The sequence below is a fragment of the Malaclemys terrapin genome, chromosome 19, assembly GCF_027887155.1.
Source record: "Malaclemys terrapin pileata isolate rMalTer1 chromosome 19, rMalTer1.hap1, whole genome shotgun sequence".
In the NCBI taxonomy this organism is placed as follows: domain Eukaryota; kingdom Metazoa; phylum Chordata; order Testudines; family Emydidae; genus Malaclemys; species Malaclemys terrapin.
The window spans coordinates 22,317,804-22,342,734 of record NC_071523.1 but is presented as its reverse complement, the minus strand read 5'-3'; the positions used below and the strand labels follow the sequence as shown (position 1 = coordinate 22,342,734).

General features: G+C 39.9%; 1 protein-coding gene across 7 annotated transcripts in view; it reads right to left on the bottom strand.

The window, feature by feature from the left end:
* CAMTA1 (calmodulin binding transcription activator 1) overlaps positions 1–24,931 on the bottom strand; it is a 668,552-nt gene that overhangs the window by 564,283 nt on the left and 79,338 nt on the right. For all 7 annotated transcript variants that reach the window (XM_054008960.1, XM_054008956.1, XM_054008958.1 and 4 more), the window contains exon 2: positions 7,621–7,756. In XM_054008960.1, coding sequence (XP_053864935.1) covers positions 7,621–7,740 — 120 coding nt within the window. In that variant the 5' untranslated portion in view covers positions 7,741–7,756. The remainder of the gene's footprint in view (positions 1–7,620; positions 7,757–24,931) is intronic.

Below are 24,931 nucleotides of genomic sequence, written 5' to 3'. Positions count from 1 at the left end.
ATATCATCCCAACTTTAGAAGGAGCTTTTTAAAATCTGTTATCCAAGTGTCCAAGTAAAGAACATCTCATTCTAATTGGAATGAGATCAGAAACGTAAGACCACAACTCCATGCCTCAAACAACAAAAGGTGTTGTGAGTTAAACTAGTAAGTAATCAAGAACTTTAGACAATATTTATTTTCTGTGGGTAACATTTAGAAGTCACAAAAATGACGAAGGACTTTGTCTACAGTTCAGACTGAAGGTTGTTACTGAGATTTAAGATTGTGAGCCAAATGACCTGGCAGGCAGCAGCAAGACATCGTCTTACAAGAGGTTAGTTAGGGAGTGATTCAGGGTGTTTTCTGTGCTTGGGCTGGATGATGTGGGCCTGGGATTACCCCAGAGGTGAGGCATTTCCCAAAGCCACTAGAAGATGCAGAACACATCACTTACAGGCAGAGGGTTTGCAAATGATTTTAGTCCTTTGGAATGAAGATGCTTTTCCAACTACAGAATGAGTGTAGAGTCATGCCCCTGCCATAAAAGAAAGGGAAGGAGAGGGATTGGATTCAAATGGGTAGTGATCATCTTCATCTTCCCTACTTCAAGTGGCTACATCTTTTTTTATTTTTTTGGCTACTACATTGGGAAAATATGAACAACCCTTGCTAAAAATCAGGCAGGCGTGGGAGCCTCACAGACTCTCAAAACTGAGGCCATCTAATGGAAAAAATTATAGCAATATTGATACTTAATCCTACGCACTTAATAGAGAAGAGATTCCCTCCATTTATTAGCTCAGGGCAATACAATCATAGCACCATATGTAATAATGCTGTAAGCTGCATAGATCCAACATTTAAATGTTCAGCCCAGCATGCAGGAGCAGTGGAGAAGGCTAATAGACTTGTATCAAGATAGGTATCGCCTATGATTAAGGACCTTGTTCTATATCTTTATTAAAGAACTGATTAGATCACATCTGCAGTAGTACAAGGTCTAGATTTAGTCATCCTAGTAGAAAAATGGTGGTAATTAAATTGGAGAGAGTTCAGTGCAGAGCAACAAAAAATGATAAGCAAAAGAGGAGCAAATACGTTAGAAACACTGGCAAGATTTGGACTGTTTAATCTTGAGAAAAAGTATCCTGACAGAAATATTTAAAAATTGCTAAGGGTTATTAAAAATTAAGCATGGTAATCCATATGATGCTGCTTTACTGAGCAAAATTAAGGAGCACAGGAGGGAACATATATAAGAAGAGCTTATAGCCTGATTCTGCCAGGCGTAGTCAGAGTAAGTGGTACTTCAAAGCACATGCAGCCCAGTGGCGTCTATCAAAGACACTCTGGGTGCATAGCAGAGGACTCAGATGCCCCTGCAGCACTTCCCACTGGGCTCCAGATGCTACACAGCTATAGGATGCAAGGTTTGCATCCGGACCAGATGTACAATGTTCCCCACAGAAGCGTCCCCAAGAAAGCGAGTGCAACCTGCTAAGCCCGTCTGCAGTCTCAGGGCCCTGGAGGAAGCAGGAGCAAGCAGGGGGAATCCCTGTTGCCACAAGAACTCAGCTAAGGGACACAGCAAATGAGGAGGCACTGGGGTATCCCCAGGTAAGCCGAAGGCTATTTATATAATCCCCCAGGGTTGGGACAGGACCCCCAGACTTTTGCCTGCTTCCTTCTCCACTATGGAATAATGCATGGGAATTTGTGTTCTCTCCCCACCCCACCACCAATGCCAGAAGGGGATGATCTGTCCCAGTGAAAGCAGCCAGATTTCAGGATAAGGTACTTCACAGAGGGAGGGACGATGACAGAATGTGGACCGTAAAGAACTATTTTCAGGGCATTCTATTTACCTGCACTGTGCTGGTAGTCACACCAACAGGCACCACTCCAAAGTAAACATTACACTTAAGACAAACACTAAGCACCCGATGTATATACCAAGTAGTTCTATCTACCGACACACTAGCCAGCTTCACACAACTTCCCCACTCATCTCAATCAAGGCCCTATGGACTCCAGAGCCACAGAATTTGGCTTTTTTTTTTCTCTCAAGATACCATGGAATCCACCATTTTTTGTAGACAGGTGCTAAACATTATATTTACAGTCTCCCTGCTCCGCCTACTGCTCTCCAGCTTTCCCTACGAGTGTGAAATGCATAGTCCTTGCACTGTTTCATGGAAGTAGGCAGCAGGGGGCCAGGGAGCCAGAACTAGAGTCCAGATTGCAGGCAGAGAGTGAGGGAACCAGAAGCTAGGTGCCTGGAGAACAGATCAACAGTCAAAATGCATGTAGCCAGGAGATGAGCTATCCCTTCCCATGGCACACACGAGGCACTGTGGGGGGAAGGCAACTGTCAGCCAAGTGGCCTAGAAATCACCCAGGAGCCACGGCCCAGGAAGTGAAGGTGGTCTAGCTAATTATCTGAGAAGAAAAAAAAAATCCATCCTCAATCACTGATGACTATAGATAAGGCTGTTTGAGTTCCTGCTTGAGCATGAAGAGGAAACATACTGCATCAAAATACTTTCCACAAGATAAAACTCTGATTTACACATAAAATAAGCAAGTGAATGAATTCCTACAACTAGCACTGTTTGATACAGAAGCAGACTTATTTGAAATGATTAATAGAGTTCAATATCCAACTACATAAAGCATTACAAGAGACTATTGGTATGTCAAACTTAGAAAGAGCATCCTGCATCTGCTGGAAGCCCTAGATGAAATCTATTTAATCATCTAAGCCATGTTATTTGCAATGACATTTTTTTTAACATTCAGGATTCCCGAAGTGAATCGTGATTAAATGGTTGTAGGTCTAATGAGTCTTCTGTTTTAGTACAAAGTAGGGACCTAAACGACATCCAGCTCCGAGTGTGCTGACTCCTTGGAGAAGAATTTTCATCCTTTATGGGTGAAGTTGCTCTTCATTACTGAAGGGATATGAAACTTTAGGAACTTGAAAGATTAATTTGATTCTGAATCTGAATCCTTCTCATGGCATCAGATGTCACTCACGGCACAAATAAGACTATCCCATCTCTGGGCCACGCTGTGCATACCCTCTATGTTGTTAAATTCCATAATTTTCCTTCTCTGAGTATTGTTCTATGAAGAGATTATTTCAGTCAGATCTTTTGGCACATTCCTCCCGCTGCCCAATGCCATGATTGCCATGACCGATGCTCAGGCTTCATTCTTAACACATATCCAAATATTTCTATCCTCTTTTCTGGATAACTTTAAAAAGATAAAGGGTTACTGAACTATCTGATGGCTCTTGGCCTTTGTTATTCATAGAATCTAAGGCCAGAAGGGAGCATTGTGATCATTTGGTTTGATCTCCTGAATAGCATAGGGCAGAGAACTGCCCCAGGATAATTTCTAGAGCAGATCTTTTAGAAAACATCCAAACTTGATTTAAAAATGGTCAGTGATGGAGAATCCACCATGACACTTGGTAAATTGTTAAAATAGTTAAATACTCTCTCCATTAAAAAGGTATGCCTTATTTCCAAATAAATTCATTCCATGTAATGGCTAGTATTTTTCTAGTGCATTTGCTTTCTAAGGCTTTTAGATGGCTGTCTGTATCTTTATTGCCTGCTTTCACATCCATATGTTAAGATGGAAATAACATTTGAATTGAAGATTCAGTGATTGATCTTTAAGTTGCTGATTTTTGATAACCAAATCTTCTTTAAACTGGTAAGTGCCTCGGTCACCTTACCAATTTGTGACGTTATTTCCTTCCGGACATCCCCACTGGCTTGCATGTTACTGTCAACATATGTAAATTAACTCATTTCTTGTATTCCTTTGCCTTCTAAAGTAATGCTTGGGTAGGGAGTTGCTGGGCCTCCCGTTAGATTTGTTTTTTCCTAACCTTTTTTGCAATGCTGCAGTCTTTCAGTCTTCACACGAGCGGTCACTTAAAGGTCAACATCAGCAGCAAACTCTAAATCTAGTATACGGTTGTTGAGGCCTGTGTTATATCCGTCTACACTTCTTCTCATAATGAAGTCAATGTCAATGCCAATACCAACCAGTTGCAGTGCAAAAATGCATTTTTGTATGACACCAGTGTCTACACTGAACCGTACTCTCAAGTCTGCATTTACTTTAACTGTGAATGCTGCACCTTGATACAAAGCCTTGGTTATATTATTTTTGTTTGCATGCTGCTTTAATATGTTCCTCAGTCAATCATGATGTAGGCTTTCAAATGATTTCTTAAAATCTATTAAGTTAATGATAAGTTGTTTTTGCCATTCAATGTTCTCCTCCATTATTTATAGGGTGAAAATCTGGGCAAGATATGGCCTTTTCAATTGAAATTTACATGGTCTTCCTTTAACTCTGCCTCAATCACATCCTTTATTCTGCTTAAGAAGAAAACTTATCCTATCACTGAAAAGAGTGCAACATCTCACTAGTTGTAGCAATTGCTTTAGGTCACCTTTCTTTGGTATTTTGACTAGAATGCTATTTTCCTTTGTTCTGGAGGCTTTTCCTGCTTCCATATTTGTTGAAGAGTTCAATAATTTCATTGATGGTCTCATTATTGCAAGCTTTCAGCACTTCCCTCGTGACTTGATCTTCATCTGCAGCTTTCCCAAGTTTTAACTTTTTTATTGAGTCTTTCACTTCTATGTTTGTGACGTGAAATGTTATGAAAACGTTTTGCCCAACTCTAGTTGTGTTCTCTAACTGCGGGTGTTTCATTTCTTTGTCAAAGCCAGTGTTTTATGTTGTATTGGTCTTTTCTGTACCTCTTGAAAGTGCTCCATCTGTCGCTCTCTTTTTCTGTTGCTAAAGTCTTTCCTTAGTTACCCTTCACAGACACTGCAGCTGACATAAACTTGCCAGTCAGAACTTTGTTGAGTTGATTAAGTGTTTTATTCTCACCTCTTTCAGCAACCTGTTGAGCATCTTTGGCATTCCTCTCTGTGCATTTCTTTTTGTCTCCTCACATACTACTTTTTATCCTCTTGTATATAGACATTTTGCTGCTTCCTTTCTCTGGACATGTTTTTGAAGAGTTTGCTTTGGCTGGTTTCCTTTCTTTCATTCAGTTCCATGTGTCTTCACTTATCCAGACTTTAGGCATCCTTGTCTGGAAACTAGCTACAGTTGTTGTGGAATCTATGATATCAACGTACATAGATGGTCAATCTGGTTCCTAGTCACTCAGTCTGGAAAATTCCAAATCACTTAATGGATATCTTTGGATGGTAATAATGTTCTGCCAATTATGAGCCCTAATGCCAAGAACATTTTCACCAGTCTTTCACCATTTTGATTTTGGGAACCAAGGTCATGCTTGCCCATTGCTTTGTTTACCTGATATGAAATTTGGGGGAAAAAACTTTCCCCTGCTCTTCCATCCAAACTTATCAGCCTGCCAGACCCACAGCAGTGACCTCTGGCTCTGCCCTTATCCAAAGTGAGAGACAAAGAGCTCAATCTGTTTAGCTTATCAAGAAGAAGGTTGAGAGGTGACTTGATTACAATCTATAAGTACCTTCATGGATGGAAAATACTGGCTACTAAAGAGATTTTTAGTCTAGCAGAGAAAGGCAAAACAAGAACCAATGGTTGGAAGCCAAAGCAAGACAAATTCAAATTAAAAATAAGTTATACTTTTTAACAGTGAGGATCATTAACCATTAAAACAAAAGTAACAAGGGAATTGTTGATTCCCCAGCACTTGATCTTTTCAAGTTAAGACCGGATGCTTTTCTGGAGGCTTTTCTTTAGTCAAACAAATTATTGCACTCAAAACAGATTACCAGGGTGACATTTAATGGCCTATGATGTAAAGGAGGTCAGAGTACATGATCTAAGGGTCCCTTCTGATCTTAAACTCTATGACTATGCAATAGCTGAAGTAGACTCTTTTCACATAACGGGTTTATTTTAAAAAATGGCTGATGACAAATTGCTATCTATAGTCATGAGTGTCCTAATCAATGGTCACAGTTCTGTAGATGGGCTTCCTGGTGACTGTTTTTGGTAGTCTGCATTTTAATGTTCATTGCAGTCAATTAAATCATGCTGTGAAAAACCTGAGCAAAGAGTTTACAGAATTTCTACTATAGTAACATTTCTTTGCTCATCATACTAAAAAGTACTGGTATTAGACATTAAAATTATAGAGCAAAGTTGCATCTCTGGTGTAATATAACAAAACCCATTTATGCTATTTTAAACATAATAAACTCAATAATATGTATTGCAAAATGTAATAATGATAAAGTGCCTAGAAGAAACTTCAGTATGGTAGGATAATCCATTGAACTCAAGTGGTCTTGTAAATTCAGTAAACAGTAAATTCTGCAACACAATACCAGATGCAGAAAAAAATATCTGGGCTCACATTTTCCTTCAGCACATCATTCCTAAAGTACGTCTCAAGGCTACAGTAAAACAGGAGAGGATAGTACACTAGGTTAGGCTGCTGTACCATCACTATGCTGATGATACGCAGCTGTATTTCTGTTTCATCAGACACAGATGGTGCAATTTTTTTTAAGCTTTCCCAAATTCTGGTCTAGATTTGGATTTGGATGGCAGCAAACTGTCTGGTGCTCAATCTGGATAAAAGAGAGGTGGTGCTAGTTAGGGTCCCGATTCAGCAAATTATAAGCATGTGCTTAACTTTACCCACATGAATACACCCAATGACATCAACAGAATTACTGACATACTTGATGTTAAGCAAATGTTTAAGTGTCTTGCTGAATTTGGGGCTCACTGGTATAACAATTAAAGGGAATGTTGCAGGTAATATACTGCCCATTTTGTTACTAAACTTTATCGCTTCTAGATGGCCAGACAGCTGTAGTGGTCAAAAGTTCTTTTAATCTGCACTTGGCAGAAAGATTGTGACCATTCCTTGCCACAGTACTCTAGACCTGTGTCACTTTTGGATGAAGTTATTGTAATGCACTTGATTTGGGCGTCAATATAGATTTACCATTGTTATATGTGCCTAGAGACACTGATTATACACCGCCATCAAGTACAATAGGAGTTATAACCACGTAGCTGAGAGCAGCATTGCGTCTATTAGAACAGGCACATGGTATAAACTGAAAACAAACAATCCCATCAATAAAGGTTATTTAAATATATTAATGACACTCATGAGGCCTCCATCAGGAATGATCTGTCTAGAAAAGGGATGTACACGTATGCATGTGTGTGAAATTCTGAATGACAGTCACCAAGTAGTAAGTGCATATTAATCATATACACGTGAAGGCACTGATGCTTACCCATTTCTAAGAGATAAGACTTGCAAATGATTAGCAACCCATGCTTGAGATGTTTGCATGCCTTTGTAACTAACTGCTATAGAAAAGTGTGCACCTTGGAAAAAACATTTTCCAACACTTCAATATCTTCAACAACACTCTGACTCCTTAACTATAGAGTGGGCAATATTCTGATGAAGTGAAGCCACATTTAGATTTTACTAAAAACTATAATACTGATTTTAGGGGGAAAACAGGAATTCAGCAAATATACATATAGTATTTACAACTTTACGTTAACAAGAGCAATTAATGGAAGCACTGCTCCTTCCGCTGAAAGGCAAACCCTTTGTTCTCCTACCTCCACTCCCTGGACCTTCAGTTTCATGTGATCCTCTCTGGTGGTTTTCCCATCTTTCCTCTTTTTCCAGCAATATCCATCTTTCCTGTATTTCACCTTCTTCCTGTTGTACAGTATCATAGAACCATTCTGTGGTCTGAAAACAAGAAACAGATGAATTATGTAAAGAAACACACTAGAAAAATGTATGATGAAAGATATTTAGACCACAAAGTCTCTACAGAAAAGCAATATTCTACATTTGGCTTAACATAATTTTTCACCTTTGATTGCTGCTCACCAGATTAACTATGTTTTATGGTCTGCAAAAATTTACTTGGGATTTTGTACCTAATGAATTAAATGTGTCAATGATAGTTATAAAAAAATATTCTGTTAGTACTATCCACTGTCTGACCATGATATATTAGCCATAGGCTGAGCTATGCTCTAAAAATAGAAGAAAAAGAAGGTGAAAGAGAAAGGATGCTGGTTATTTTATGGTACACAGTCTCTCATTTAATTTTAAAGGAACTTCTACCACATCTTTTAATCCATCAACCAGGATTAGGTAATAAGAAGGTTTAATAGCAGTTGAATGAATATGTTAGCAAAAAATAAATAGAAAAGGCATTCATTTATACCAGAATACATGGTATTCATTGCACGCACTTTAGATCAATGTTAAACCTAAAATAGCTCTTTCATTTTTGTTCATCATCTTAACTTCAAAGCTACCTGAACACATTTTCCACTTAGGAATCATCTATTGAAGTTTTGGGATATCAATAGGAAAGCATAACTATTTGTCCAATATACAGTCGTTAATATCTTTTTGGTACACTACAATATTTTGTTGAAATGTTTCATCACATGCTAAACTGATATAGCAGAAATGCCATTTTTCTGTAACATAAAAAGAAATCACTAAAAAGACACCATGCATCACATGCAGACATCAGTAATGTAGATGGTTGCAAAAATTTACAGTGGTACATTAGTCACAGTAATTTGGCTTTGGAACACCAAGAACAGAAAGAAATACAACAACATTAGCAGCAGCAGCAGCAATAAACAACTTTCATAGAAAAGCTTTCGCTGGCGACATTTGATAAAGTAAAACTCCTGAACTCGTATAAACAAAACAAATTAACATACAGAAACCTTTGAGGAAAAATCTACACAATATACTTCACACCAATTTCTACAGAATTCGATTTTAAAAAACATTTTTCTGTCTGGGCACCTGTATTTTCAGAAGGAGCAAAGAATTATTTGGAACTAACAAATGCTACTAAACATTTTCAGTGCCAGCAGAGAGTTTCAATATAGCTCCCAGCCAAGAAAGCTCTTTAAACAAGCCAAATTAAGTGGTCTGTTTTATACAATATTGGCTTGTGGTTTCAAAGCCACACCAGAGGTGAAAAAAGCAATACTTAGACCAGTGGAAAAACATCTCCCCCCCCCTACTTTTATGCTTCACACAGCCATTCCAACAAGATAAACAGAAGAGTATCATCTTATTCAGATTTTCACACTCCATTTTCTGTAAAAATGCAGACTGCCACTATTTGAAAGTGGTTACATGTAACAATGTTTTATTACATAGGAATAATGCAGTAACAAAACAGTAACTGTTGTAAATGGGGTTAGTAATAATTCACACCAACACTGGACTAAATACTCAATTAAGCTCAGGTCATCATTATACACCATATGCTATTGACATGTTTCTTCTGAGCCTTACCCCAGCTGAAATGATCTAGACTAAGCTAATATACTTGTCTTTATTGTATGTCAAAACAAAGCGCATAAACAATGTGGAGAGACTGCGACAAAACAACATACCTGTTCTCTGCTTCTGCACTTGGTCCTCGCCTTCATGTATGTAAGTAAAGCGATGTTCATTCTGAAATATTACCTAATCTGCCTTCCATCTCTTTCCCTAAATAATGCCCTGCAAGGTATACAGAATCATACCCACCAAATGGAACACAATTAACATGGACAAGAAACTACTTCAAATCTCTTTCACCATGAAGATGAACCTACCATATCCAAGCAACCTGACTGAATTCTATTTATAACTATTGAGAAAAGACACTCTAGCAGCCAGTTTCCTGTCACTTTTAAGCCAAACAATAATATTCACCATATTGGCATTTCTTCTGTGATGCCTAAATACACCAACCAAATTCTATCACCACCTCGTTTGCAAAAAGGGAGTGGGGAACACGACTTTATGCCTTGTATTGGGCCAAGCTACTGTGAGCACCTGAATAAAACAAAGGATCATGTACAGCCTCCGTGCACAATTCTCCAAATGCGAAGTTGCTAGGAACTGAGGTGGCTGTTCCAGTGTCTGAGCTGTGAGTAATTAATGCTATGCAAACCCATGGTTCTCTACCTGCTACTCAGACGGGCTGGAGCATCGAGATGAGCATCTCCCATTTCTCTGTATTTTTCTTTGTTTGCTTGGGCTTTTATTAACATTTTAACGCACATCTTGGTAGCACTTAAAGGCCTCATCCAGGTGGATGCCAAAACACAAGTTACAGTCCCAGCCCCAAAGAGCTTTTAGTCTGACTAGCACATGGTCATGAAATGTTTCCATAGCAACTCCGTTGCACACCTGCATTACTCTTTGTTAATATTTATACTTGGATAGCACCCAGAGTCTACAATCAGCCCCAGTACAAACATACATGAAGTTTCTGTCCAAAAGAGTTCAAACCCTAAGAAAGCCAGTAACACAAAGAGCAGGGGGAGAGATGGTTATAGTTTCAGGTATACATGTGCAATTCTTAAGTGCCCACTATTCTCATCTGCCCCAAGACATCATTAATTAGCTGATTTTAAGCATCTCAGCAGAGATGGGTATAGAGGAGAGGTTTGAAGGAGAAGAGCGCAAGGAGACTTATGGATCAGTTCAGGGAGGATGTTCCATGCAGACAGGGCAGAATGGAAGGAGGCGCAGGGAGAGTGACACAATAAGTGACAAGAAGGGATAAGTAAAAAGAGGCAGATTTGTGAATGGCCCCGAAGGTGAAAACAAGAAACTCGAATGTGATGCAGTGAAACAGTTGGACCCAATGGAAGGGTTCAAAGAGGTGGTGATATGGTCAGAGCAGTGGAAAAGGAAGGCAATCCACAGAGCTGTTTCTTGTATGGACTGGAGAGTGGGAATAGGGAAGCCAGAGAGGAGGCAGTTTTAGTTATCAAGATCAGAGAGGGGGAAGGCTTGGATGAGAATTTTGGTGGTCTGGATAGGAAGAAAAGGATGAACCTTAGACATTTGTATTGATTTTGTATTCTGTGTTTACAGTGCATGAATACACAATTTTACATTTAAAATATAATATTAATTGTATTCTTAACAAGAGATACCCGAGTGCTTTCCAAGGCCAATGAAACAGCAAAAGAAATATAAAAGAAAGGAGCCCAATGATTGCTTAGCCACTACTATAATACCACCAGCTGGCAGTTACATAGCCCTTTTCATCTGAGCATCTCCTAGCACTCTTCATATATGCCACAGGGCCATTTTCATACCCACAATATTTTTTCACCATCAGCTTTCTAGCAGAGAGTCTCAGGCATCTTGTAATAAGATCTCAATTGAGCAGAATAATGTCAAACGTCTTACGCTCCTTCCTGCTAATCTCACTGTGCAGCAGGATAACTGCTACCTGTTTCCACTCCTCAGCATCTGAGCCAGAGCTGGATGTCACAAGGAAGCTTTCACCCCGACTATCTCTCAGCTGAAGGGCTTTAAGAACATTTTGATATAATCCTATTATAATTAACTGGATTAAATCTGGCATCATTCTCAAGACCAAATCTACCACTTTTTGAGTGGACCAGAACTAAGGATTCTTAAAGTTGCTTCCATGCTGTATTGCTACACAACCTTCTGAAAAATTAACCTTTTCGCGTCAACGAAATTACAGTCTTGATTTGACAGACCTGCAGATAGTGCTGGATTAATTCAGTAAAGATATTACATATGTTGTTAGTGTTTATTCTACAAAGTTCTAGTCATTTCACCTGTCAACTCAAACTCTCTTCAAAACCTCAAAGACTGGTGTTTGTCAGACCCGCTGAAGTATGCCTCGTGGCTCACAAATCACCACCTTTTTAGGGCAGGTGGCGAAGAAAGTGGTGATGGGGCAGCTCCAGTCACTTCTGGAGTCCATAAAACTCCTCAATCCTGATCAGTTTGGTTTCAGCACTTAGATACTACGGTGAAATAGGAAAACCTATGCAAGACAGATTTAGATTAGGATATTGCATGGAGACGGTATCAATATCTTTGACTGATGATTCACGTCTAGTGATAGATGTCAGAAGGGGTCTCAGTGGTTTCTGATACCTTTGACTGGAATGTTATGTTGGTATGGATTGGGTGGCTCTGCAAGAGTTCTGCTCTTTCCTCCCTCAGATTTCACAGGGTGACATTGAGTAATTTCTCTTCTTCCCTGATAATGCTCTAATACGTGGCTGTCGGGGGTTCAGTCCCACCAGCCCTTCTGTTCACTGTGCATGCAAGTCTTTGGGTGAGAGTGAGGAATTATGATTAAGGATAAGATTCTGTCATGGTTCTTTTTAGTAAGAGTCACGGATACATCATAGGCAATAAACAAGAACTCACGGAAGCCATGACCGGTCTGTGACTTTTGCTGCTGTGGTTCCATGGTTTCCCCTGCCACCATGGTGGCTGGGAGCTGTGAGGTTCGGAGCTGCAGGGTGACTGCTGTCGCCAGAACCCCCCGGCTGCCAGCTCCAGAATCCTGCAGCCCCAGAGGCTGAAACAGAGAATGTCATGGAGGTCTCTGGAAGTCATGGATTTCGTGACTTCCATGACCTCCGTGACATAAATGTAGCCTTACTTATGATCTGTAACGTGCATACAACAATTCCTTTTCATCAGCCCAAATGTTTCTGTTTACTTGCTTTCTCAGATTATCACTAGCACTATCAATATGGTCTTAGTTTCTTTATGGTATTGTTTGATGGGATATGCTGAACTGATGAAAGGTGAGACACTGAGTCATTTTGACTTTGATTTTGTTACAGCTACTTTTGTCACAAAGAACTACACAAAACACTAAATATAGAAATCAATCATGAAAAGTTCTACACACCCACTTGATTGGGCTGAGTAATTTTTTGATGGGTGATTAGAATACCATTCATTTTCTCATTACCATCATCATTAAAGCATGAGTGGGTGACCAGATTGTGTACCTGGCCTAGTACAATTGCATGATGATTTTGCAAGGCTGAAATAAATAAAGCTCTTTAAAACACACACACACACACACACACACACACCTTTCCTTCTATTACACAGCACGGAACAGAATAAGATGTCACTGGACAACACACAGCTAATATGGTTTGGTTAAAAATCTAATAAGTTACAACCTTCTGTTCCCGTTTTCTCTACTTAAAAAAATGCCTCTTACAAATCTTGGGAAAGTCTCTCACTTTGATAGCACTGTTTCAAGTTGGTTTAATGCTGATAGAAAACAGCTGTTTCTTGGGTATCTTCATAAAAATGAGGAACAATTTTAACCTGATATAAATTGTTCCTATATTTCTCTCTTGTTGTAAGAAAAAATAGAGAAGGTGCGTCTCCTGTGCTTATCTCTGTCTCACACAAACAGAGCCAGGAGTAATAAATTGATGGTTACAGCAAGGCTGAAGAGATCAAGATCTGATACAAATCCTCAGAATGCACAATTGGTATATTACAAAACCCGATCTCATCTAAAGGCTTTGCCTGTATACTTACATTCAAGAATACCACTCAAACTTTTACAGGATATTCAAGATTTTAGGAGGAAGAAAGTTGCATACCTGAACTTAGATTCTTCTGTGATCATAGATTCTTACTGGACTATTCTAGTTTATGTTTATAGGAGGTTTGTAAGGGAAATAAATTAAACTTGTGCTGCATTTGGTCAGATATGAAAAGCAATTGCTTTTTTTTTTTATTCTTCACCTGGAACCATAGCAATAATAAGTAGTACTAGAATGGAAACACCAATTTACTTTATTTGATTAGCTCCTAGTTTGCAGCTCCAGAGCCATCTTCATTTCATTAAAATAAGTCTATATTGGAAATAATAAAATAGTATTTTAATATTATTGCATAATGGAAAGAATATGAACCAAAATAATCTACACATACTGTAAGCTCTAGCTCCTCTTGCAGTTTTACTGCTGCTATAGGGTAAAGCGAATTAAAAGAATACTGGGAACATATTTGTCATGTTTCACATACAAGTGATTTTCAGTATGTTAAAAGAATACCTGGTTCTGATAATAATTACTCAATTACTATATTTACAGAAAACCAGTAATTCAAAAATTACTTTTTGCCTTTAACTACACATGTATACTATATTTGTGCCAGCTTTCCATCAATAGAAAGCATCACAGTTATTAAAACTAGGTAATACTTCTTTGTTTGTGCAAGTTAATATCTAGAAATGAAATATATTCACTAAATGTCTGATAAATCAAAAATCTCCTTGTTATCACCTTGATCATTCTGACCCATAGACCAGCCCAGAGCTGAGCATGTCATTAGCTGACTATATAAGCAGCTGTGACAGAAGGTCTGTCAAATTTTGAAATCTTGGAGTCTAATTATTTTTTTAAGTGGAAATTTGATTCTCATGTTCTAGTTACATCAGATGGGTCTTAAAGGGATATATTTATATATACATACACATCTGAGAATGTTTAAGCAAATATTGGCATGCCTTATACCTGAGCTTCCTCTACATAAGGAGATCTGATGGGTTCTGAGAGCTTGGGGAGGGGAAGTCAGGGGAGCCCATGGCTGGTGGAGTCTCAGACCCTAAAGGGGGAAAGTGGGGGCAGGTGGGTAGGCAGTAGGAGCCCTAGGCCTGTGGGGGGCTCTGGGATCCTGAGGTGGGGAGAGGCAGTGGGGGCCCTGGGAGACTGGAACAGCCCTCCTCCCTCCCAGGGCCGGCTCCAGCCACCAGCTTAGCAAGCAGGTGCTTGGGGTGGCCACTCTGGAGAGGGGCGGCAGGTCCAGCTAGGCCATGGCAATTCGGCAGAGGCGGGTCCCTCACTCCCGCTCGGCGCGAAGGACCTCCCGCCGAATTGCTGCCGCAGATCGCGATCGCATCTTTTTTTTGCCTGCTTGGGGCGGCAAAAACCCTGGAGCCGGCCCTGCTTCCTCCCCATCATTTCCTTACTAGCCACAGTCCCCTTCCCTCCTGAGCGCTCCAAAGTGCCTAGATGCCATGAAGAGAGCCGAGATGGAGGAGGCAGACCAGCACTCCCCAGAGGCCAGCAGCAGGAATTGCACCAGCTGCTCTGAGCCCAGCTAATGTGAGGGCAGGGGAGATGGGACAGAGCAGACGGGGTTTGTGCAGCCTGTGAGATGCAGGCCCCCAGGCTGCTCTGGTGATGCTGAGCTGAGGCCTAGCGTGCTGCGTGGGGCCTGGTTGATACTGTTCAGAGGGCCTGCTGCCAAGTGAGGATAATGGAAAAGCGGTTTCTGTTTCCACATGTATTTATCCTTTAAGGTCCCTTACTCCTCTGCAGGGTTGACCTGGAATACTGCACTGGCAGCCAAGCAAACCTTCCCCACACTCTCGCTACAGCGCTCACCATTTTTCCCACTAGAAAATGGACTGCAGGCTGAAATTTGAAATACAAAGCAGAGCCTCCTAGGTTTGAGGATCTGTTGGGGACAGGAAGGTTGGTATATTTTCAGAGTGGGAAACAGGGAGTGTGGAAAAAGGAAAATATTTTAAAGCAAATATCTGCAATTCTGTTGTGTAAATATAGAATGTAAGTTTATTTCCAAGTACCTACCATCATGTACAATCTTGAATTTTCATGAACATGTCTGTCTAGAGCAGTGGTTTTCAACCTTTTTCATTTGCAGACTCCCAAAAAATGTCAACTGGAGGTGCGGACCCCTCTGGAAATCTTAGATGTAGTCTGCAGATCCACAGGCATCCATGGACCACAGGTTGAAAACCACTGTTCTATGGTAATGACAACCTTTTGTGGACCCCTTAGACATAGTCGTAAACTACTGGTCAAGAGGGCAGAAAATAGGGAGACAGGAATTATTGTAACTACATAAAATACAGGAGTCTGGACATATTTTTATAACATATTTAAAGAAATAGGTTGCCTACATTTATTGGGAATTAATTATGCATTATTGTTTATTGCGATTGAATACTGAGTTATTAATTGTATATTATTTAATATCAGATGTCATTCTCCCTAATGTACACTTAATAAAAAGAAAAGATGGGACTATCCCCTCTGGATCGGGTCATTAATCAAATCGCAGGCCAGCAGAAAGCCCTGTTTTCTTTTTTTCCATACTACTGTCATGCACACTGAATACATTTATCAATCAGAGATACAAAAGGACAGCGGTGAATAAAGTAATTTAATTGTATCCCTTCAAGTGGAGAGGCACTGGAAACTGACCCTGACGATATGCAAATCCTGAAAGCATGTGTTAAGTGAAACAAAAATTATCTATAATTACTACAGCTGTGTTGCCCAGAGCAATGCCAATAATACAGGGCTGTTAATTTTTCATCTGAATAAAATGTTTTTCAGGCGCTCACAATGTGGTAGCTTTCCCTTGTATTGGGCTTAAATCTAGCACACAGGTGTTCTCAGCCCACAAAGTCAGTCTTTTTATAAATAATTATAATCTCTGGATGGACCATGCTAGCAGTGTGTGTCTGTAACACCACATCCTCTTAGCAGGTTACTAGGAAAAATGTAATTGTAAGTGGGTTCTGCTGGCTCACACAGACTGTTTACTCATTACTTGAGCTGACTGAAAAATCGGAACTTTTTTACCCAGAAAATTTCAAACGAAACAAAACAAAACAAAAAAATCTTCATTTCCTATGACATTTTTCGAAAGCGTTCAAAACTTTTGTCAAAACAATTTGTAATTAAAAGGTTAATTTAAAATATTTTGTTTCAAAATGATTAAATTTTTATTTAAATCAAATGGAACAAATTCAAAAACACATTTTTCTTCCTTTCTATACCTTTTTCTCCCTCCCAAATGAAAAATGGGAGAGAAGGGAGAAAACTAGATATTTTTCATTTAATTTAATACAATTCAAATTGAAACTTTTTTTTTAATTGATTAGATTGAAACTTTTAATTTGGAACTGTTTTGTCAAAAACTGGAAAATGACAATTGATACCATTTTGGGGTGAAAATATTCAAATCCTTTGAAGCTTTGTTTTGTTTGTCCAGAAAGCCTTTTGACCAGCCCTCCTCATTACCCGCCCCACCCCCCTCCCCCAGATTTGATGCATATGGCTTTCCACACACGAGATCTACAGAGTGGCTCAACAGTCCAGGTGGAGGATGCCTGAAAGAGCCACATCTGGTGAGAAGGTTTCAGCTAAACTTTACATGATCTTATTGTTAATTTCTATGTTAATAAAAACAAATCCTGGGAAGGAATGAAATTGTGACACAGCACAATGTGTAGACTGATAGCAGGTTGGGACAGGCACCTGTTCATAATGCTTATTTTTCTCATTTCAAGCTTCCTTTATGCTCTGGATACAAAGTTTCACAGTGCCCACTCTGAGGCAGAGAACTTACCCCGAAGACAGACCCTCCAGGACTGAGAAATCTTCACACACTTTTCTAAATCTCTGGCTGCTGACATCACTGCCTTCTATCAGGTGTGCCCAGATTACAGTATCAATACCTATCTTATTGCCTGTTACCGAAGTGCTGTAATAGACATGTGATATAACAATAAGGGATGAAATCCTGGCTCCACTGACATTAATGGGAGCTTTCCCATTGAGTTGAATGGAGCACGGATTTTTACCCTGGTAGGAAGGAAAGATGAATATATAAGAAAAGGAAGGAATCCAAGATGGCTGCAATGTACTGTCTAATGAAGCTGACATTAACAGCACAGTTAGAAAGCAAACAGATTGCTAAATTTTTCTTGGACATTTTATACCTAGGCACAACGGACTAAAAGGCAGGAGTAGTCATAGTTCTGAGTCATTAGTGTGCTTCAGTCAGACCTTTCCCCTTATCTTAAATGAATGAGAAAATGAACCAGAGATAGTTTCTGAAGGAAACCACTGCTGAGTAACACAAGTTTCACATATATTCTGAAAAAACCTTGTGTCCATGAAATGACAATTCATCCTTACAACAGCTCCTGACTTGTCATATTCTAATAATTACTTAATAATCTAATACAAACAAAAATTTATCTGTCATCTCTTAGCAAAGAGGCTTAACCATATCAAATGGTGTTTGTTCTGCAGGTGAGAAATGCAGTGATAAGCTAAAAACTGGTGAAGGGAACAATCCCACATGTTCTGATGGAGATTTTCACACTCAGCAAAAATCTTTTAGAAGATTTTGTTTGGTTTATGATAGATAAATGGTATTAGAAAGGACTGGTGCAGGAACAATAACAATGCTGAAACTTCATAAATGGCATTTCTATTTATTATTACTCAATAACACCACAGCTGTGCACAATACTTTACATAAACAAACATTGGAGTCCCTAGATTCAAAAACATCCCACCCCTGCAATCAGATCTACTACTATGGACCCTTGCCCAAGAGCAGAGCCCCACTCGATGGCCGTGCCATCAAGTCCCACTCAAAGGGGATGCTGTAGTTATCAGAGCCTAGGGTGAGCATTTTGTGAGCCATGGTATGCGATGGTCTCAGCAGAAGGCCTTAGATTCTGGAACTCCTTAATGCAAGAGATCAGGATGAGCCCTGTTCCCATCAGGAAAGAGCCACCCTTTCACACAGCAATCCATCAGTACCAAGGACAGAAGAACAGCCCACAATATTTTTTTCATAAACTATAAAAAGAAAAAGGGAAAAAGCCCTGAATAGAGGAGAGTGGTGTTCTTCATGAACAAAGAGCGTGTGATCATTAATTCCGATCCCACTTGCAGGGGCTTGGCTATCAGCTCTGTATGACACTTTGCTTAACACTGAAATAGAACAGAGTACTTTAAGGATGAAGTTTAAGTTATAACTATGGATTTCCTCTTTTATAACTCTGTGGCATTTAAAAGCTGCCTGTAAGTCTCCTCAGGTTTCTTGTTTGTGGCCTGGGGGAAGGAGGACAGGAAGAATCATTATGAAGCAGAAAACACTCCATCATGGGCATGCATGAGATTTGAGATGTCTGTCTCCCTCTCTCTCTCTATTATGGCTATCAGATAAATAGATATTTTGGCACATGGGCTAATTTTGTCCAAACTGTGTTACTTCCCAAAGTGGTGATAAAGACACTGGGGGTCCTTTTCTTATATATGCTTTAAAAAGGGAAATTTGACACAATCCACAAGGACGGCACTGTGTTTCATAGAGACAAGGTGGGTGGGTTAATATTTGTTATTGGACCAACTTCTGTTGGTGAGAGAGAGAAGCTTATACGGGGCTCTTCTTCCGGTCTTGGGAAAGATACTCAGAGTGCCACAGCTAAATACAGAAGGTGGAACAGATGGTTTAGCATAAATAGTTAACACATATTTCTCTCTCACTAACAGAAGTTGGCCCAATAAAATATATATTACCTCACCCACCTTGTCTCTCTAATATCTTGGGACCAACACTGCATACTGTGTTCCATGTAATGCAGCCTCAGTTCAAGGATCTCTGAACTGTATTGGGTCATTTTTTCTGCCAGACACATGCACTTACTCTACATGATAAAAATACTAAAAAATGGAACAACAACGTGTTGAAAAATATTAACTAATATGCAACTAATAGGCTTTTAAATCTCAGTATCCAGACCAGGAGAGAACTGGTTGTTTCACCAATGTTTACTGCTGAGCAATTTTTCAGATCCTTATTCAAAAGCTGATTCAATAAGTGATTAATAAAGGAAATGGTGAAAAAACTCATCTTCATTACTATGGGAAAGTTTATATGTTAATACAAATGAGTCCAATAGACAGGATGGCACCTCATTTAGTAAGTGCATCCATGCTTGTGAAAAGTCCCAGATTGACAGCCCTTAAGGCTGATGTCCTCAGTGTGTCCTCACTACAAATAATACTCAGGTGGTTGCAGCACTAGCTTCCCACACATGCTGCCCTTTATCCTGTCAACTGTTACATTAATTATAACATAAAAATCAAAATGATAAAGTTAGAACAAAGCATTTTGATCTTACTGAAACTAAACATTTTGATAACGTCAAAAATAAGTATTTTATAATATTGTATTTAACCAAAAAATTGCAAGATTTAGAATTTTTATCCTGATTCAGGATAAAACCAAATTTCAAAACCTCAGAACTTCCCACAGGATGGAAATTCCTATCTTCAACCAGCTCTCTCCATTATACATGGACTTTCATTTTTAAGGGGCTTTCTCTATTATTATTCAGTGTTTTTAATACAATGGTGCCCCCGATAAATTCAACATGATTTGATGGCCAACGAGGGACCACAAAATTGTTCCTCAAGGTTTGCCAGCTTGTTTTGTGACTTGATGCATTGATGACACAGCAATGGATTCTTTTATAAATTTAAAAAATACACAGTGAGGATGTAGATAACATTTTACTAGCTACTAACACCCATTTTAATGTAGGTGTGTTATACTCAGGGCATAAACTACCTAAATTCAATCTTCCTCTTTAAACCTAAACTTTTATTGTATTACCCTCACAAATTACACACACATACTGCAAATGTCCCTTCTGCATTTATTCTAGTACAGTAGTAATACTCTGCACTTTTGTAGCACCTTCCATCCGAGGATCTCAGCATGCTTAGCAAACATTAATTTAGCTTCACAACACCCCTCTGAGATAACTGAAGTACATAAAAATCAAGTGGAATTCAGCAAAATAATTTTGTGAATGAGCTCTTCAACATTTCCCAAGATTTCTACTACAGGGAATTCTTCAAGTTAAATCTATTTTTTTCAAGTTTGACACCACCACTTTGGTGTAACTTTCCTAGCAATTTATCACTTTTGCAAAGGGATGGGTCCATCTCCATTTGCGTTTTATAAGACGCTTCCATTACTGGGTTTGCCACAATGAATGCACGAAATGCCACGAACAATGAAACAAACTGGTGGCATAAACTGCAACAGAGACAATAGATCTGGGATCTAAACTGAACCAGAAATACTTTCAAAATGTGACCAAATCCAAGCTTAACAACCAAGTTGGCAGGAATTAATTTATACATGTTCATTTTCTGTTTTTAATATCCAGTCTTTTTTTTTTAAACAAACTCTCGTGTTTGGATAATGAAAGCCAAAGAAACGTGGCCTTAGTGTGTTTATGAGACACAAACACACTAGGACAGTAAATACAATATGAATTGTGGTAAAGGTATTTTGGTCAATAGACACTTCATAGCCACCCTGTTGAACTCATAAATTAAAGCCCCTTTGGTCCAAATGACCAGGATGTTCCCCTAATCATGTTACTGCAATATTAATAAGGCTGTTTAATGCAACCAGTTTCTTCTAAATTGTCACATAAAATGTTGGTAAATGTCAGACATATCATTTAATGGAAAACTACGTTTTACTGCCTAGGGAGCTCAAGTGGCTGAGAGCATGCTGTAAATATTGCAAAGCTAACAATGACGCTGGTTTTCTGGGACAAAAGAGTAATGTCACCCCAAACCCTTCTTCTAGAAAGGGTGGTGTCTAAAACTGATTATTTTCTATTCCACCCTGCAATTATTTCAATCATCTGTGAAAGTTATTTAGAGCAGCTCAATTCTTTACCATACAAATATAAAAATTAGGTCTCATGTTTTTATAACGGGACGCGCTGCGGTCAACAGGCATCAACGACCCCCGCAATAACCTCCTCCCTCCTGATCCGGAAAATGCTATGAACAGCTCTTCCAAAATGAGGTAGAGAATGTTCCAGAAAGCTCCAGCTCATGCAGAACAGGAGAGAGGCCACTTCAACAAGATCAAACCAATGGCTGAACTGAAGCATAAATGAAATCCCATAAATGAAATCATCCATTGTATGGTCTTCCAACCTCAGCATACAGGTATATCTGGCTGTCCTGCCATGCTGCCTCCCAGCCTGCTTCATTCCTGTGAGCCAGAAGGATTGTGACAATTACAACAATCCAAGTCTTGGAAAATGGAGCCAGCAGGTAGACGTAGGGGCTGGTGATACAGAAACTCCTCACTTAACGTTGTAGTTCTGTTCCTGAAAAATGCGACTTTAAGCGAAACGATGTTAAGCGAATCCAATTTCCCCATAAGAATTCATGTAAATGGGGGGGTTAGGTTCCAGGGAAATGTTTTTCACCAGACAAAAAAAAACTATATTTTATATATACATACATACATACATATATAAAATATAGGTTTTTTTTGTCTGGTGAAAAACATTTCCCTGGAACCTAACCCCCCCATTTACATGAATTCTTATGGGGAAATTGGATTCGCTTAAAATATATATATATACATACATACATACACACACACACACACACACACAATACGTTTTAAACAAACAATTTAATACTGTTCACAGCTATGATGATTGTGAAGCTTGGTTGAGGTGGTGAAGTTAGAGGGTGGAAGAGGGTGGGATATTTCCCAGGGAATGCCTTGCTGCTAAATCAGTGATTCTCAAACTTTTGTCCTGGTGACCCCTTTCACATAGAAAGCCTCTGAGTGCGACCCTCCCCCCCCTAAATTAAAAATACTTGTTTATATATTTAACCCCATTATAAATGCTGAAGGCAAAGCAGGGTTTGGGGTGGAGGCTGACAGCTCACGACACCCCATGTAATAACCTCATGACCCCCTGAGGGGTCCCGACCCCCAGTTTGAGAACCCCTGTGCTAAATGATGAACTAGCACTCGGCTGAGCCCTCAAGGGTTAACACATTGTTGTTAATGTAGCCTCTCACTCTACAAGACAGCAGGAATGGAGGGGAGGGGAGAAAGCATAGCAGAGACAGACACACCTTGTGTGTGAGAGAGAGAGAGAGAGAGAGAGAGAGAGAGAGAGAAATGCACACTGCCCCTTTAAGTAAGATGACCCACTCTTAAATGCATTGTCTTTTTAAATAGATCAGGAAGTTGAGACAGTAGCTGCTGCCCCAGGCTCTCTCTGTCTCTCTATGGAGAAGAAGGGGTAAGCGGGGTGTAGGAGCAGGGGGGGAGGGGGACACCCTGACATTAGCCCCCCCTTCCCCGCCCGCACAGCAAGCAGGAGTCTCTGGGAGCAGCTCCAAGGCAGAGGGCAGGAGCAGCACATGGCAGTGGGGGAGGGACAGCTGCAATTGCTAGCCTACTGGCAGCTGCTGCACAGGGAACTTAGGGGAGCGGGGAGCTGATGGGGGGCTGCCGGACTGGTCCACCCTGGTTCCAAGCCCCCACCAGCTAGCTGCAACAGGCTGCTATTCCTGCAAGCAGTGGACAAAGCAGGTGGCTGCCAAACGACGTTAGAAGGGAGCATTGCGCAACTTTAAACAAGCATGTTCCCTAATTGATCAGCAACGTAAGAACGCAACAAGGTTAACCGGGATGACTTTAAATGAGATGTTACGGTATGTGAACCAAACCAAAGCTATTAGGACAAATGTTAGGCTTGCCAACCTTGACAATGCTCCTAAAAAATACTGTCAGGGTGAAGGCTGGGTGCCAAAGTTTACTCTCTTTGCAAAACAGGAAGGCCTATTCTGTATAATACTAGAAAGAATGTGGATATATCTTGATTCTGAGTTTGATTTGATTTCTCTGCTGAGATGCTTTACTTGCAATGGTATCCATGAACAATACATAAAGACAGAACTGGACTTTGGCAGAAAGTTTTTCCACTCTGGTTTTTAACCCAACACATAGGCAGGAAAATCCTCTTTTCTGACCATATAACTTAACTATGGCAATGGTAAAGCAGGAAATACCTTCTTATATCTTATTCATCTACAAGAAGCAGACTCAGTTCACACACACTACATAGGGAAAGCCTGAAAGTCTGGCTTTCTAAGCCTGGTACTGAGAAATGACTCCTAACAGTTTGGATGGCATTATTTCTTATTCCTACAAGCTGTTGGCTGTTCTCTGTAGTTGGAGCTACCATACGCTTAGGGGATGGGGGAAAAGAGGCTCTCTGCTCTCTTCTAAATCTTTGCATGATAATATTCAGAAATTAATTTCCATTCCCAAAGGCCATAACTACTGGTGCAGAAACTGACTAGAAACTGACAGCTGGAGACTTCAAGGGAGGTCCTAAAAAGAGGCATGGGGTTTTAATAAAATCATTGTACTGAATCACTAACTTTGGATCCCACTTGAATGAAAGGGAGAAACTAAAAATAAGTGAAGAGGACAAATTCCTCGCATTAGTCCTTCTCACAACAGTTGAAAAGCAGTCTAGGATTGTGTGTGAGTGAGAGCCAAGACGCCTTTCCTTGCCTGAGTAATCCTCACTGTCCTATTGAAGGCAATGGGATTTCTCACATGAGTAAGATCGTGCAGAATAGATCCCCAAGTTTGTATCTAAAGCAATACATTGGAACCCCCTTTTAGCAACAGCAGAACCCAGGGAAATGTTGCCCCATGATGCTGGCAGACTGATGTTACTGGTACCTATCACAAACAATTTACAGGACGAGCCTTATTTCATTCATTAGCCTAGCTTCTCAATATTTTTGCTATTAGTCAATGTTAGTTTCTAAAACCCCTCAAAAATCAAACACAAATGCAGGTTTGTGACCCCAGTTTCACAGTGTGGGGTGTTTCTAAGGTTTGTAACCTACAGGACCCATTCGATCACCAGCTACTGGATTTTCAGGTGGGGAAAATTGTCAAGGACACTTTCTGTCACCTGTTCTTGGTAAGGAAATTGCATCTTTTCCTTCAGATTCAGGGCTTCATTACAGTTAGGGCTTTTCCACCTCCAGGTTAGGTTCCCAGAATCATGGGCAATACTGGATAGCTCTTTGCTATGTTAGAGAACATAACGTAAATCAGACTGCAGGGTTTGTACAGGTAGAACAAATGAAAATGATATTTACAAATCACAATCAATCATTTTGGCATCAGCCCTAAATTAAACAAAATACATGGGCTGTGTCTGAGCTTCAAAGAACTTCAGGTACGCTCTCTAGCAGTGTCATAACACACACATTAAAAGCACCAGGTACTGTGTGTGTCCAAACGAGAGCAAATGTTTTCAAGAAGAAGTGGCATCTAAGCCAGGACCAATATGTTTAACTGTCAAGATACACGCAGGAGTGACACCAGCTCGGCAGATCTGTCACTGCTGCTAAGCTTCCC